General features: G+C 36.2%; 1 protein-coding gene across 10 annotated transcripts in view; it reads left to right on the top strand.

Moving 5' to 3' along the window:
- The window catches only part of WDR41 (WD repeat domain 41), a 204,211-nt gene that overhangs the window by 71,067 nt on the left and 115,603 nt on the right, over nucleotides 1-17,541 (top strand). For 2 of the 10 annotated variants that reach the window (XM_072794292.1, XM_072794301.1), the window contains exon 1: nucleotides 13,049-13,108. The exons of the other annotated variants lie outside the window; for them this stretch is intronic. In XM_072794292.1, the coding sequence (XP_072650393.1) occupies nucleotides 13,064-13,108 (45 nt within the window). In that variant the 5' untranslated portion in view covers nucleotides 13,049-13,063. Of the gene's footprint in view, nucleotides 1-13,048; nucleotides 13,109-17,541 lie in introns of those variants that run through there. 10 annotated transcript variants of the gene reach the window in all.

Here is a 17,541-nt window from a genome sequence, read left to right on the forward strand (position 1 = left end):
TGTTTTTCTGTGGTAGGAAATTTTAAGATTTACTCTTGTAGCAACTTTCACATATACAATACAGTATTGTTTTTTCCTTATTTATTTATTCATTCATTCATTCATTCATTCATTCATTCATTCATGAGAGACAAAGAGAGAGAGAGGCAGAGACACAGGCAGAGGGAGAAGCAGGCTCCACACAGGGAGCCTGACCTGGGACTTGATCCCGGGTCTCCAGGGTCACGCCCTGGGCTGAAGTTGGTGCTAAACCGCTAAGCTACCTGGGCTTCCCTGCAGTATTGTTAACTATAGGCACCATGCTGCACATTAGATCCTCAGAACTTAAAAGTGTACTCTTTGATAAGTATCTCCATTTCTCCCATCTTCCCCACTTCTAGAAGCTACCAATCTACTCTGTTTTTGAGTTCAGTTTGTGTGTGTGTGTGTGTGTGTGTGTGTGTGAGAGAGAGAGAGAGAGGAGGGGCAGGGAAGAGGGAGACAGAGAATCCCAAGCAGGCTCCATGCCCAGTGCAGGGCTGGACATGGGGCTTGATCTTATGACCCTGAGGTTATGACCTGAGCTGGATACCTACCCTACAGAGCCACCCAAGTGTCCTGAGTTCAGTTTTGTTAGATTCCACATATAAATGAGGTCTTACAATATTTGTCTTTCTCTGTCTGATTTATTCCACTTAGAGTAATGACCTCAAATTTCATCTATGTCATCATAAATGGCAGGATTTCCTTCATTTTTATGGCTGGATAATAGTCTATTTTATGTATATACATCACATGTTCTTTATCCATTCCTCCATTGATACTGAAGTTGTTTCCATGTCTTGGCTATTGTGAGTAATGCTGCAATGAATATGAGGTGTAGTTATCTCTTAAAGATAGTAATTTCATTTCTTTTGGATATGTACCCAGAAGTGGAATTGTTGGACCCTATGATAGTTGCATTTTTTATTTTTTGAGGACCCTCTATACTGTTTCTATAGTGCTCTACCAATTTACATTCCCACCAACAATGGACAAGGGTTCCCTTTTCTCCACATTTTTGCTCACACTTATTAACTCCTGTCTTTTTGATATCTGTTTTTCTAAGAGTTGTAAGTTGATATTATGGTTTTAATTTGCACTTCCTTGATGATTAGTGATGTTGAGTGCTTTTTCATGTGTTTCTTGGCCATTTGACTACTGAATACCCTTGAGAATTTTTAAAGTTGCTATTAAATGATGTACCTAGAGCAGATACATTTAAAAAAAAATTGAACACAAGATATGGAATCAGAAGAGCTGGATTCACATTTAGTATTGCTGCTTCCTAGCTATCCCTACCTCTTAATTTCTGAGTTTTTCACTCATCTGTGAAATGGGTAGAATAACATTAAAAATAGTATATCTCACAATTTTTTAACATTGTTCTGAAGTGCTGTGCAAATAGATATAGGAATAGTGGCTGCTGTTATTATTACTGTAGTTTTATAAAGTGAACTTTCTCATCTTTTTAGCTTGTCTCCCTTGACAGCTTTCCATATTCTTTCAAGTTTCAACATTCATTTCATCTCAAGCACACTAACCCAGTGAACTTAAAGAAACTTGGTTTTTAGGCCTTCCATGGTTGCTTGCCAAATGGTGTGACTGAGAAGCCTAGATTTTTCTTGCTTATTCAGGCACTAAGAACGCAAATATTAACCCAGTTTTTTCCATTGGTAAAACACTATTCCCCCTTTCACTGAGAATTGGGATTTAAACACATTAGTGGCAATTAGTACTTGAGCCAAGAATTCAGGTTTTGATAAAAACTATGGTTGACATTTGCTCCTGGAAGAGAGAGTGAAAAATGGTCCATAAAGTTTCTATTAACTTCAAAAGCAGCAACATCTGCTCCAATCCACAAATCTTTAGGGTCTACCATGGAGGAAGAGAGTGCTCTCTGCAAGCTGAGAACCAGCCAGCAGTCCAGTCCTTGGTCTTTCTAGCTTGGCATTAAAACATTGAAAGGGAAGAGCATCATTTCCAGCAAAAACTTGGAGAAGGGTTATAAACCAAGATGTGAATCCAGTATTCTGCTTTAGACTGATTAAGGAAATATGGATGTGCAGCCACCTGAAACAGGTGCTGCCAAATGCATCTATTTTACAAATGTTACTCCAGTTTCTCCTCTTCCTCTTCTCTCTCTCTCTCTCTTTTTTTTTTTTTTTTGCCTACTACAAATATTTGCATAATTCAGTTTAGAAGTTTATATCCTATAACTTTGCAGGGCTGTTTACTGATAGGGGCACTGACTATTTAAAAACAAAAAACAAAAACAAAAAACACTTTTCCAAATAATCTGGTTTTCTCAGTTACATAAGTCCCCCCCCCCCACCAAATTCAGGGGGAATTCCAGACCATTTTGCAATTAGTTAAGGATTATATTTCCTTATTTTTATTAATTTTATGTAAAGTGGGATTTATCAGCAGAGCATTCATTGACACTGACTTCAATTTATTCTGATGAAACTGACTGACATCTGTGTGTGCTATTCATCAGTCATAATTTAAACCATTCTTAATTGCATTAAATGTAAATTAAGACATTCAATTTCAGCCATTATTTTTCATAAAACACTGTGAACTGAGTTTTAGTGGGTCATGAGATCTTACATTCAAGATAAATAGGGTAAATTCAAAACCCACCATTGATGTTCATATTTCACCCTTTGTCGACTATTTCTTTTGTTGCTTACTAGATTGGAACAATTAATTTACTCTCTGAAGAGACGGATGGCTAAGGAAGATGTAACTGAAGTTTTTAACAAATGATTTTATTATTTTTAGAGCTTGCTTATGTTTTAAATAATGTGATTTTTAAAAATCCTTAACTATTGATCTCAGCCAAATGATAATTCGAATCAAAAATTCCAAACTAAGTTCTCCAATTAGGAATTCATACCTTTAAATACTTAGAGTTTAAGAATATAAGATTATGTATTTTTTTAAATGGCTCAGTTATGCTTATATAAAATTTCAGCACTGTGGGTTAGACATACCGATGTAAAGTTAGCAATATCTATGATATATTACAAATTATATGACATAATACAGTAAAGTATAACTTCTCCCCTCCCACCTTCTTGATAAGTGTTGCTTTTTCCAAATAATATATTTTGGCTTTTGGCTTCATTTGTTTTTTTTTTTTTTTTTTAATTTTTATTTATTTTATTATAGTCACAGAGAGAGAGAGAGAGAGGCAGAGACACAGGCAGAGGGAGAAGCAGGCTCCATGCACCGGGAGCCCGACGTGGGATTCGATCCCGGGTCTCCAGGATCGCGCCCTGGGCCAAAGGCAGGCGCTAAACCACTGCGCCACCCAGGGATCCCCTATTTTGGTTTCATTTGTAAGCAACTCTCCTCAATGCCTGTATGTCTCCTCTATTGAATGAAAACAATCCTATAGTGATCAGAGTGACAATTATAATCACTAATAATAAATAATAGATATTTGTATTATGTATTTTCATGAGAAAACAATATAAATCTATTTTCAGCATTCACCCTTAAACATTGAAATAGTACTGCTCATGATGAAGAGGTTGAGAGAATTCAGGCCCAAGTAAAAATCATGCTGTTAGCAAGTATTAATTTTCAGCAGAATTCACTATCAAATAGCTGTACCTGAGAGACTAGGTTTGGTTAGGTTCCTGTTGCTTATTTTTATCTAGGGAGATATGGGAACACTTTTATGAATGGAGTTTTTATATCATTTTTTTTTTTTTACATCTTTGTCTTACATATGTGATTACACACTGGATTATTCAGAGATAGAAAGGAAGTCCCCAAGATCTTCTGGATCTGCACATTTGCTGAGGCTGTATTGTACTGTGCAATCCCCCCTCACTCAGGATATGTAGATTTATTTAAGAGAGCACTGCTCTGCTGCTTGGCCCAATTGATGATAAGAGATTTCCTTCAATAACAAACTAGGTAGAAGTCTATGATGTCATTAAATATTTTTGCTTTCCAAGTAAAAGTTGGTCAACAAAGAGAAGGAAACTGTCACACTTGCCTTAGTTACTCATGTAGTAAAATTTTATATGACTATTATATACGACATTTACATTCCCATGTCAGTTCAACTGATGGAGAATGAAGTGTTGCAATAAGTCTAGAGATGGCTAGTGATGCAATCATCCTACCAGTTTCTTGCTATTAATATATGTCTCTTATTCATTTTTAAAGATAGCATAAATGAGAGTACTGAATATAAATGGCTTTTGTAAGTCATTCAGGTCAGTGAAGCATGTCATTGTTTGCAACCTCAGTTCCATGAGAGCCCTGGCTGTTGATAGGCACACCATATATTTTTCTCATAAATGAAAAACACAAACAATATTCACAGTGTTTAATGAATAATATAAAATAATACAATATGAGTTTCCGTAGAAAAAAATAGTTGCATGTACTTAATAGTATGACCTTAGTGTGTCATCTTTAGACTATATAAAGCCTATATAGAAAGGCATTGTATAATTTATTTCTCCAGATGTAACATTAACAAACATTTTATTATGATTTATTTTTTGGCTTCTTGAAAGATGAAGTAAGTTCTTTAGTATTAGCATTGCTAATGATTTTAATGAGGCATTAAAATGTTGCAGTATTGTAGGAACATTTTTCTTTTTTTAAACATTATTTCATTAATATTTCACAGGAGTTTTAGTGTTAAATTGATGAAAAAACCTGAGAGCATAATCCACAACATGTCAAAGTACTTGAATAGTGGGAAAGAACCAGAGAAAGGCAGGGCACAGTGAATTGGGGAGCTCTGATGAGATGCCCCTGCACTGGAAACACTCCATGACATTACAGTCTATTATTGCTGAGTGAAAAGAAAAAAAAAAAAAAAACAATTTTGTTTTCTTCCTCAGGGTTTTTCTGCCACAATCCACAGAAATCTAGCACATATAACACATACTGTTACATTCCCAGATTAGTTGTGGGGAAGCCAAGCACACAGAGGGGAATTTTCTCATAGAGGACAGTCTGTAAATGGACTTCTTTCTATATTAGATTAATCTTCTTCATTGGATGTTTACAGTTTAAATCTTTTCTGCTACATACTGTTTAATAATTTCCAGTGCTTTCATGGCATCTGAGAGTATGCAGAATGCTTTTATGGGCATTACATTATTTAATCCTCACAAAGACCCATGTGAACTCTGGGAATGTTAAAGGCAATCATCTTCTATCCCAAATCATAGTACTTGTGCCAGGAATTACTATTTGGATAACTTACAGCTGCCACAAAGTGACTATTCTTAAAATATATGGACCAGAGGAAATAGGAACACAAGATTTTGTTTCTAGATAGCAGAGTTCTCATTACGAGTCCATACCATAATGACTGGCTTTATTTTAGGCATTTGAAAAAGTTTAAACAGCAGGTGAACCAAGGACTAAGTAACCTCTGCAGCTGTACAGTGGAAATCCTGGCACAAAGGGGAACTGTTCTTGAATAAATTGTCCAATGTCACAGGCAAAAATAGCCCTTGTCATGGTTTGGCCTCAGCAGCTGCTTGTTCTGCGTGAATCAGAGCACAGCAGAATCATATTCTGGCTGGACAGCATCGCTCTCTTGTACATTTCATTATCTGTGAGCCTGGTCCTGCCCCTAAGAAGCCCTCGAGACTACACCTTAAACCTCTGTACACCCTGTGAGTGAACACTTTTCATCACCTCTTGCTTTAGAGGAAGTGTATACTGGATCTTTAACATGGTCTCTGTGTCAGCATAGCTGATTCAGGCTCAGCTCACCTGCGGTCGTGGGACCTGAAAAACAAAAAGAAAATCTCTTGGTTCTGGAACCAAATGCAGGGATATCCTACTCTATTTTCATGCCCTAGGCAGTAACTTTCAAAGTGTGGACCATGGGTCTTCCATAGCTGAATAACTGGGGTAGGGGTAGGGATGAGTAGGATGGAGTAGTGGGTGAATAAAGGAAGAGGGAGAGGGTACTTACTAAAATACAAATTCTTGGGCCCCAACTTACTGAGTCAGACTCTGCTTAGGGAAATTTTGGAAGTCTTTATTTTAAACAAGAATCTTATTAGGTGATTCAGAATGGCAGTAGTTCCTAGTCTTGAATTATTACCGTTATTTCTTTTTAGCTGGTTTAGGGTAAATGTATCATATTTACTTCAGTACATAATTCATCTGTAAAGATGCCACTTATAAGTGATTAAAAGTAGTTCCATTCACGAAATGTTCCGTACCACTGCTTGGAGTGAGGGGTTTGCACTAGCTGTAACGTTGCCATGTGTTATGGGTTAAGTAGCTCTGTGAGGATGAGAAGTGTGGTCCTGTTTCAACTCCAGCATCAGCCAGCTATCTTGCAAATGCATATATAGTAGTTTGTCATGGTGGACAGGCTGGAATTGCAGATCTCTCTCTCTCTCTCTCTCTCTCTCTCTCTCTCTCTCTCTTTTTTCTATTGGCTCTCTTTAACACTTAACCCAAGAACCTAGAAGATGTACAGAAAAAACTAAAAGCTGAAATGCAAGCTGGTCAGTGATGCTGTTTGTTAGCTAATATGAAAGCTTCATTGAGGAGGAGATGGATTCATACCTTGACTAAAATTAAATTTTTGTATTATCTGCGAATTTCAATTATTCATGCTATTCCAAAACTCCAAACCATGAAAAATCTAGAGCTGCTTATTACCTGTTCTAGTAGAGCCACCAGTAAGTACGTGGAAGCCATTATCAGTATAAATAGAGCAATGGACTCTGTCTCACTACCTCATTTGTTTTTAGCATTTTAATAGGGCTCGAATTTTCAAGTGTCTGGTCCAAGATATGAAATTTGGTTCAGTGCTACCATATTGGCCTCTCTTCTAAATGTTGGAACTTATTTTTTTCCCATTGACATTAGCTGATAGAAATGTCTCATTCTATCACATGGAGTGCCATTTAACTTTGGTGACTTCTGGTGCACCTCAGAACATGCTGACTGTCAGGAAAACCTGACCCCTAGGCCTAAACACATCATGCACTGACTTGATTGCAGTCAGTTCATGCACCCTGAGGTATAACAGCTTTGTGTGTCAGAGGTATGTCATAAGTATACAATGTATAAACAGGATAGAAAACAAGTCACTACCCTGACACAAACACATTTTGATGTCTACTCTGCTTTCAAAAGAATATACTTTTAGCCCATAGGTTCTCCTTGCCCCCTGCCAGCTAACCACACAAGTGCCCATGCAGGCACATACATATCCCTCACTGAACTAACAAATCCTATTTTAAAAATGGTAGAAAAGACCCAGAAATACTGTAAAGGATAACCTTAAATGAAATGTGCCTTGACCTGCTCTAATGCTTTTCAATATGGACAGTTTGGTTTAGGGGGAGGTTTTTTTTTTTTTTTTTTTTTTTAGGGGGAGTTTTTATTGGCATCCTTTTTGTCATAATATTTTGTTAGGTACTCATCACTGCAACTAAAATGCATACATACAGTTAGAGTCTTCTGAAGAGTTTTATAATATCAACATAAATAGGACTCAAAAGAGACCTAAAAGACACACAGGAAAGTTAGAGAACAGATACCTTTAAGTGAACAAATATATGAAGATTAATACATAAAGAAATACCTTCTTAATAGTGGGTGGATAAGCTAGATGGCTACTAAAGCCCCTTTTCTGGTGCTAATGATCTGTGATTCTGCAGTGCATTGGTTAAGAGAATAAGCTTTGGAAAGACTTACAATTTGGAAAATCTTCTACTTGTGAACTAAGACTGCTATGTTATTTAACCTTTCTGTGTATTTTGTCATCTGAAACTGAGTTTAGGGTGGTTGTGAGGATTAAATGAATTAGTATGTACATCTGTTTTGTAGTAAGCTTTCAGTGAAGTTTTATTAATTACAATATTCTTGAGCACCTTTAATGTACCTTGAGGTATTATGAAGAGAAACATGGAAAAAACGTTTGACTTAGTTTTTTTCTTAATAACATTTACAGTATGTACCTATGGACAGAAGATTTTTAAAAACGTGATTCAAGAAAAATTATGAAACAGCAAGGTGCTGTCATACATCACAATAGGAGACAGAAAAGGGAAAAGTATAGGGGAGTAGTATAACCAGAGGACACATGATGAGAAGTTGGATGGAGCTCATTTTGAAGGATTGGTAGTATTTCAGTTGGTGGGATGATCAAGGAATGGCTTAAGCAGTGAACCAAGGAATTGAAATGGGAATAAGATTGAGGACACTGTAGTTGTCAAATTAAGAATTCAACCAAAAGGTAGGGTGGGGCTAGATTATGGAGATTTGGGCATTGGCAGAGGAATTTCAGCAGAAATTCCATTAGAATTTCTGACAGTAGAAAATGATTAGAAAGTTCTAATCACTTAGATCTAATCACTGATGTGCCATGATGAAATTTAAATACACTTTGGCTATTGAAATTGGAGAGACCAGAGACATGGAATCAGTTATAACAGTGGTTCCAAATCTGTTGTGTATGAGAATCATTTGGAGACAAGTAAGCCTGTAGTGGCTGAGAATCCATGAATACAGTTTTTTTCAAAGTATTATAGATATTTTGAAATATTATAATATGAAAGTATTGTAGCATCCAGGATTTGAAAAGCACTGAAGTACCAGGTTATTGCTTCATTCTAGGCAGAAGGCCCAGGTCAGATTTGAATGATGTCTTAACGAAAGAAATTGGTGGTGGATTGACTAGTGGGAATTAAAAAAGAAAGTCAAAGATTACTTCTAAGTTTCTACTCTGATGGAAGAGAGAAAGAAGAAAGGTAGTTTGAAGGAAGGCATGCTGAGATAAGTTATGAGCCAGTTACGTTTGAATAGATGGCAGTTTAACAGGGCATACATACCCTGGAAGCAGGTAAATCTGAAGACTGAAACATGGATCCAAGGTCAGGACTGCAGACAGCATTTTGGGATCACTGGCATAGAGTTGCTTGTTGAAGCCATTAGAGTAAATACACTCACTGGAAGGATTAAGTGTAGAGATGAGAGACAAGTGTGAAGAGTAGAACCTGGGTGGGTTGCCACCCCCTGGAGAAAGAGGCAGTAAAGGAATTTCTGTCAGCAAAGGAGACAAAGAAGTTAGGTCATTCAGAATGTGAGATGATTGACCTGGAGGCTTTTGAAAGTTTTAAAAGTGGTGACAAAACTATGTAGATCATCTGAATAGTATCTATGAAGTCTTAATGGGCTGTTTGACATGCAAAATGTAACTGTATTGTGAATGCAGTTTGATGGTTAAACTATTATATCAGTTGTTCATTGGTTCAGGTCTAAGGATTTGAAGTGGCAGCCTTGTAAAATAACATTAGGGTCTGGGATCCCTGGGTGGCGCAGCGGTTTGGCGCCTGCCTTTGGCCCAGGGCACGATCCTGGAGACCCAGGATCAAATCCCACATCGGGCTCCCGGTGCATGGAGTCTGCTTCTCCCTCTGCCTGTGTCTCTGCCTCTCTCTCTCTCTCTGTGACTATCATAAAAAACAAAAACAAAAACATTAGGGTCTGGTCCATCTCTTTTAGGGGTTGAATAAAGTTCCCATAGGGAGAAAGAAGAAAAGATCACTTACTATGTAGTAGGTGCTATCTTTGCACTTTACATGTGCTAATTTATTTAATCTTTACAGTTGCCCTGAAAGATAGGTATATTATGCATATTTTATAGATGAGAAAAGTTAGACATGTAATGATTAATTAAGTCACCCAATGAGACATGATTAGAAAGAGGAGTAATTGGGATCCTAATCAAGATTTTCTTATTCTAAAATATATGTTTTTGATACAGTTTATCAACATTTTTCTTTTTTTTTTTTAAGATTTTATTTCTTTATCCATGAGAGAGAGAGAGAGAGAGAGAGAGAGGCAGAGACAGGCAGAGGGAGAGGGAGAAGCAGGCTCCATGCAGGAAGCCTGATGCGGTACTCGATCCCGGGTCTCCAGGATCAGGCCCTGGGCTGAAGGCGGCGCTAAACCGCTGAGCCACCCGGGCTGTGCCCTATCAACATTTTTCAACTGGATTGTCTTGAATGGCAGAAAAGAATAGATTTATTTATCTATTTATTTTTTGAAAAGAATAAATTTATGTTTAGGGGAATCAGAAGCCATCTACTGAGAGTGGGAATTTTTTGAATTCTTTTTTTTTTTTTAAAGATGTTATTTATTTATTTGACAGAGAGCAAGCAGAGGCAGAGGGAGAAGCAGGCTCCTCACTGAGCAGGGAGCCCATTGTGGAATTCTGTCCCAGGACCTTAGGATCATGACCTGAGCTGAAGGCAGACACTTAACTGACTGAGCCACCCAGGCACCCTGAAAAGTTTTATTATTATCTCAATTAACTTTTAGTGCCTAGTGCATAGTAGGCCCACAAAGAGAAAATTAGCATCTCAAAGGGCCATAGCTGAAACATGGGATGGTTTCAAAAGTTTGTCAGAAATGGATTAAGTTTATATCCTGTGATATAATATATATAATGTAAGATCCATTATAAACAGAATGGATCTGAATAGTATGTGTAAGGTACTGTTGGTTTGGCAAGCCTGGTTGTAGAGTTGTCTTAGATGAGAATAAGGACTAGCATGTGGTTTTGCTGATGAGAGGCAAAGTCAGAGAAATCAGAAACTCCAGAGTGAGATTTCTGAATGTTAGAGGGGCCATTGACCTGTATGTGGTGATAGAAGAAATGAAGGTTTACAAAGTCATCAGGCATTTATGTTAATGATAAAATCTGATAGCTTTGAAATTTCATAAAACAGGAGACTGCTACCATGTTGTAGTCATGTATTTGCCATTCATTGATTCATTCAGCAAGTGTGTATTGAGCACTTACAATGTATCAGGCACAGGGCTATGTAAGGTAATGGTTTTAAAGATAAAATGGGGGTACCTGCCTGGCTCAGTCACTGGAACATGAGACTCTTGGTCTCAGGGTCCTGAGTTCTAGCTCCAAGTTGGGAGTAGAGATTACTTAATAATAATAATAATAATAATAATAATAAGTTAAAAAAATTTAAAGATAAAATGGATGTGGTACTTGCCCTTAAAGAGCTTATAGTCTGTTGCAGGAACTGAGAGAATATCTATTAAAACAAGATAAAGAGCAATAATAGCAGTAAGAAATGCACAAGTCAAATATAAGTAAGAAATTCAAAGGAGGAGAGATGTCTTCTTGGGAGAATGAAGACTTTCTTTGAGGAGGCAGCACGTGAGCCAAGTCTTTGAAGGATGAATAGGGTTTGGTCACTTGCAGATATACCACCCATATGTTTACCAGCCTCTCACCTAGGTGAGAGCAAGTCATATGTAGGTTTAGGATGCAATATTTACCTGATTTTTCCCCCTAAATATGTGGAATACCTTTCAGTAGTCAGAATACCTAAACAAAATGATACATAGGCCAACATGTTCTGTTTTATCTCAAAATTTATCTCTTTCTGTGACAATTATCATGCCATTTTGTGTTTTCTTAGAAGGAAAAATTTGGACGTATGCAATTTTCTGTTGAAGACATCATTAAGTAGCAGAATTTATTAACAACTATAGTTGAACCAAAGGACACATCAACTGATTGTTAGTTCCCTGGCACCAAATGAAGATATATTATCAGTATTTGTGTTAAACATTCCATTTTAACGGTGCAAATACATATTCATTAGCAAGCAGAATAACCTTAGAGTGTGCACTTTGCATGTGCTTATTATTTTCATGAAGTCTGAGCAGGTTTTAAAACTTTGCATGACCTCCTGCGTGTAATCTTTGAGTCTGTCATTCACATGTAGAAAACTCACCTCTCTGTTTAGCCCGTGGTTGGTAAGAGATAGACAGTTATAGGGCCCCTCTGCCCTTGAGCTGTTCCATTAGTGCATGGAAAGCACCTTGCAGCCTGTGACAAGCGCAGCAGATCGGCACTAAATCAAAAATCAGTGCCAGCCAGGGATCTAAGCCACCATGAAGGTCACAGCCATCAACTGCATGCCATCTCAATCCAAACAAAACACATTGGATACAGGGGGATTTTCACAACTCACAATAGGTGACAAACACTTCATGTTAGAGTAATCCATAGCAGTGAAACTGGGAACTGACTTTTTAAGTACTTTTGAGTATTTAATCAAACTTTGAAAAAGCTGGAGGTAATTTTGGTAATATTTTACATTTAAAAACAGAAAAAAAATCCAAAAGAAAACCTTCACAGCATGGTGTTACTGTAGTCACGATTTTGATGAAAGAATTTTTTTGTTTTTTGTATTCATGTGTGCTTTTAAGAAACAAAATAATCAGAAACTGTATATAAAAATTGTTTTCATTTGGTTTCTCGAAATAGGTGCCATTGATCTATTATGAAATGAACAATTTATGCTTTAAGCTGCCCAGTTTTGCCTATCCTGAGAGCTTATAATTAGCATTTATATTAAAAAGGAAATATTAAGACTAGTCTGATTTTAGTACAACTTTACCTTCAGCAGTATAGTTCAAATAAATTTAGTGAATTTGAGTCTACTTATTATAGGAGTTCTGTACTATCTAGTAAAGGTTTTGAATAATACGATATTATTTAAATGTTATGGATCAGGTTCCCTTTTCATGTATAACACACAAAAGTTCAGGAGGAAAAAATGTATGAAAATTAAATTATAAATCTTCTATCTACTTGAATAGGTTTTCTTTTATGGCATTCTGAGAATTAATTGCCCAAGTTAATAAGAAGAATTGTATAGCCAAATGTAATAAGCCAGAATTTGCTGAATTAACTTGGAAACTGCCTAAGTTTTATAAAATGAAACGCTTATATGTGAAAGTTATTTTCTTTTCTTTTTTTTTTAATTTTTTTTTACATTTTTATTTATTTATGATAGTCACAGAGAGAGAGAGAGAGAGGCAGAGACACAGGCAGAGGGAGAAGCAGGCTCCATGTACCGGGAGCCTGACATGGGATTCGATCCCAGATCTCCAGGATCGCGCCCTGGGCCAAAGGCAGGCGCCAAACCGCTGAGCCACCCACGGATCCCTGAAAGTTATTTTCAAAATGGAACAAGCATGTTCATGTGACATGATGAATTACATCACACTACTATGGAGGTGGGATGAGGCAAAGGTTAGTTCTACCTTTGATGACGTAAATGACAAGGGGCTAACATAAGAGATGTATACAGTATTCTTATAATATTATTAACTTATTAACAATATTAACTTCTGTGAAAGATAAACAGCACAGCAATGGATAGAGAGCAGAGGAAAAAATGAACTGTCTTTACAATCTAATCAGGTTTACAGTGACCAAGACTATTTTGAGAATATGCCATTTCAATAACCCAACTATCTCTACCAGGGAGTGAGTTCATGGTTAATTTACACTAGCTGGTGAAGTTTCATGAAACTGTAAAATCAACAGTCCAGTAGGAGGGTATGTAATGGAAGAATGCCATCTGCTGGTGAACCCTATCAAATCTGGGTTTAATTAGGAAAACCTGAGGACACATTCTCTGCAGACCAGAAGATTCAAAGTTCATGGAAGCGTTTTTTTGTTTTTTTCTCTTCTGACAAATCTGCTGTCATTAAGCTGATACATACCTTTGATATACATTATTCATTTTAAATTAACTTTATTACTAATTTCATGGAGTCACTAGTCAGGAAAGCCTTTAAAGGAAATGGGCACAAAGGGCTTTTTTTTTCTTCCTTTTTATCAATTTAGAAAGTTTTTGTGTTCATCATTCATCAGTAGTCAGCCAGTGAGTCTGTTCTGTTTAAAAGCTCTGGCTTTTCACTTAATGCATCCCATCTGTTTCTGAAATAAATTGCAATAATCCGTGTTTAATTTTAATCAATGTATTACTAAATATGCAAATTATATTAAAAGCCGTGGTTTGAAAAAGCTTTCATTTGTAAATATGGTAGCTTAAAACAGGAAGCATATCTAAAAGCCATTTAGCTACAGTAGCCTAACTCTTACACTGTAGCTGATTTATAAAGCAGATCACAAGTTGATCTTTCTCCCACAAGGGGATATGTAAAACTGTTGCATATCAGATTTTGTTAACATCTGATGGGCTAGTGCTAACACTGTAAGAGACTCATACTTCAGCAACCATGTCTTTGACATTTAAATTAAGATAATCTTATTCCATTCTCCATCTTTTTATTATTATTATTTTTTAAACAACCTAACATATGAATTTGTGTGATTGGTATATGAATCACAGTTAAAGCAATTTGAGCAAGCCTTTCAATCAATCTTAAATTTTTAGTGTCTAATTTACTTGTGATTTGCATAATTAATGTGGAAGGGATCCTTTGGGATTCTCTCTTTCCCCCCTTTGCTACCTTGTGTCTTGTTCACTGACTAGACAGAGAGGGAATGATATTGGAGTTCTCTAAGGCCTACTGGATGACTTTGTTAGGAATCTAGAAATTACATGTTACATTGCTGTGTCTGATGGGGCTGGAATAGGGGGTAAACTCTGAGAATTATATCTGTTATTTGCAGAAGAGTCCATTAACGTAGCTGTCACTGAATTGTGTATGTAATTTACCAAGCAGACACCTTATAGGAGAATTTTAGAATTTTTTTCTATATACGGGTCATGAGTTTATGGGAATATATATGAGCGTGTTCATATACTGAATTCTGTCTTTTACGAATTGTACTGGTTTGGGCACATTACCTAGAGTGTAGTCTTATCAGTCATAGGCTGGAACAAGGTCTCAGCTGTGTTCTTAAAATATGTTAAAATAAAATTATATAAACATTAAAATAAATTATACAAAAAAACAAAGGGTAATAAATGCTCAAACATCACTTCCTAATTACTGTGCTACATTTTCTTGTTATTTATGCCCTTAAAGTTATTTACATCTGTTTCCTCTATCTTTATGGTGAAGATACTAGATAATGATGTGCTACTGTGCATTTCTTCTGAACTCCATATTTAGTTAATATCAAATTTGTAGCAGAAATAGGCCTTGGTGGGAGTATTTACACTGTTGAAATCGGCAAATGCTACAAATCAAGGCTTTTCCTCCTCTGTGTAGCTAGTTGTTAACTAGCACATCACTCTGTTTAATTATGATACGTAGCAACTCAGTACATGTTCTGTTATTTATTCTTGAGCTCTTCTAAGAGAAAAACAATAGTTCTCACAGATCCCTTTACAAAAAGCAGAATATGTATTTGACTTCCTATAGAATCTTAGCCCCAATTTGTTAAACTTTAAAAATTAAGTTTTTCTTTCTATGATAATAGATAATATGGAAAATAAGGAAAAACATTTTTTCCAGTGACTATGTTATTTGGAAAAGAGAAAAGTCATTCCATATTTAGAGTTTACTAACCAGTTTGTGTCTTGTTTATTAGTTCACCAATTTATTGCTGTCAAGCAATATGAGATTAGAATGTGTTAGAAAACTAGTTTGTGGAATAAACTCACTGCATCAGTATAAATAGTAGAATTATGCTAAGGACCATCTTTGTTAGCAATAAACTTATTTCTCTATGCAGAAGATTTATTAATCATACCTCAGGATGCTTAATAATCACTGTAAACAAATTAAAAACCTCAGCTTGTGATCCAAGGTCATTTTCAAATTGGAAGTGACCTCAGCCCATCCTAAGAGGGCTAATGATGTAAAAATCGGTAGGGCAAAGTCCTCTGGGGAACACAGCACAGATCAGCAAGGCTCTTCTGGTGAATGCACCAATCTGCTCTGTTTCCAGAGGCCCTTTGTGTGGCCAGACTTTCTGGGAAAGGTGGGCTGTCTGTTGTTGCCTAGCACTTATATAAGAATTTTCTGTTTTTAATTTCCTTGCTTCTTTTCTGTTCTTGGTTTTATACTCACTGAAAAGAAATAACTCATAATCCACTAAGAATGTAACCATGGTTAAGTTTTCCTCTCCTAAACAGAAAGAGAATTCAAGATGTATGATTGTTTTCTTTATAAAAAGTCTTTTTAAGTTAAATATTAATTAAAAATACGTTAGGATCTGAAGTATAAAAATTTTATGATTACCTATGTGCCTACCTCTATATCTATCTCTCTCTATATGTCATATATATGTATGTGTGTGTGTCTGTGTGTGTGTGTGTATATATATATATATATACACACACACACACAACATTTGTAATACCTTGTATGCCCATCCCTTCCTTATCTACTTAAGGTTAACCATTATACTGACTTGGAATTTTCATTGCTTTCTTTTATTCACCTTTTTTTTTTTAAGATTTTATTTATTTATTCATGATAGTCACACAGAGAGAGACAGAGAGGCAGAGACACAGGCAGAGGGAGAAGCAGGCTCCATGCTGGGAGCCTGATGTGGGATTCGATCCCGGGTCTCCAGGATCGCGCCCCGGGCCAAAGGCAGGCGCCAAACCGCTGTGCCACCCAGGGATCCCTTATTCACCATTTTGACATATTTTTTCTTCTAAACAATATATTGATTAATTCTGCATGGTTTTGATATTTATATAAAGAAAATTATATTGTATATATATTTTTTGTGGTTTTATAGCTTCTACCGTAAGTCATTAATATTCATTGTCATATAGTACTGCATTGTAGGAATATGCTACGATTTATCCATTCTATAAACATATGACCATACACATATCTGGAAGAGTTTCTTTGGGTAGTGTCAAATTGCTTTCCAAAGTGATTATACTAATTTAGACCACACAAAGCAGTGTGTATGTATTAGTACCTCACATCAGTACTTAATATTACCAGAATTTTAAGTTCTTACGACTTGGCATATTTGAAATTTTATCTGATTATGAGCATCTTTCATCTGTTTATGCTATGGCTACTTGCACTTCTTTGTGAAATGCTTTTTTGAGTATTTTTTTTCCTATTGGGTTGTATGTCTTTTTTTTACTGATTATATGAAGTAGCTCTTCATATATTTTGGGTTCATTTTTTTTGTCCATTTAGAGGGTATTAGGTATTACAAATAACTTTTTCCAGTGGTTATCTATTCACTCTTTTTTTTTTAAAGAGGGGTCACAGAGGGGTAGAGAGAGAAAATCTTAAGCAGGCTCCATGCCCAGTTCGGAGGCTGACATGGGGCTTAGTCTCATGAGCCTGAAATCATGACATGAACCAAAATCAAGACTCAGACATAACTAATTGAGCCACCCAGGCATCCCTATCTATTTAGTATTTTTATAGCATCTTTTGGTACACAGAAGTTCAAAACTTTCATGTATCTAGTACCATTTTTCAGGATACTGAACACTTGAAAACACTAATTTGAAGAGATATATGCACCCCTATGTTCTTTGCATCATTGTCTGCATTAGCCAAGATAGGAAAGCAACCTAAGCATCCATTGATAGATGAATAAAGAAGATGCAGTGTATGCATATATGCATTTATATGTATACACACACATGTATATACATACATGCAAGATGGAATATTACTCATCCATAAAAAATAATGAAATCTTGCCATTGGTAAGAACATAGTTGAACCTAGAGAGTATAATGCTAAGTGAAATAAGTCAGATAAAGAAAGACAAATACC

Source organism: Canis lupus, chromosome 2 (genome assembly GCF_048164855.1).
Source record: "Canis lupus baileyi chromosome 2, mCanLup2.hap1, whole genome shotgun sequence".
In the NCBI taxonomy this organism is placed as follows: domain Eukaryota; kingdom Metazoa; phylum Chordata; class Mammalia; order Carnivora; family Canidae; genus Canis; species Canis lupus.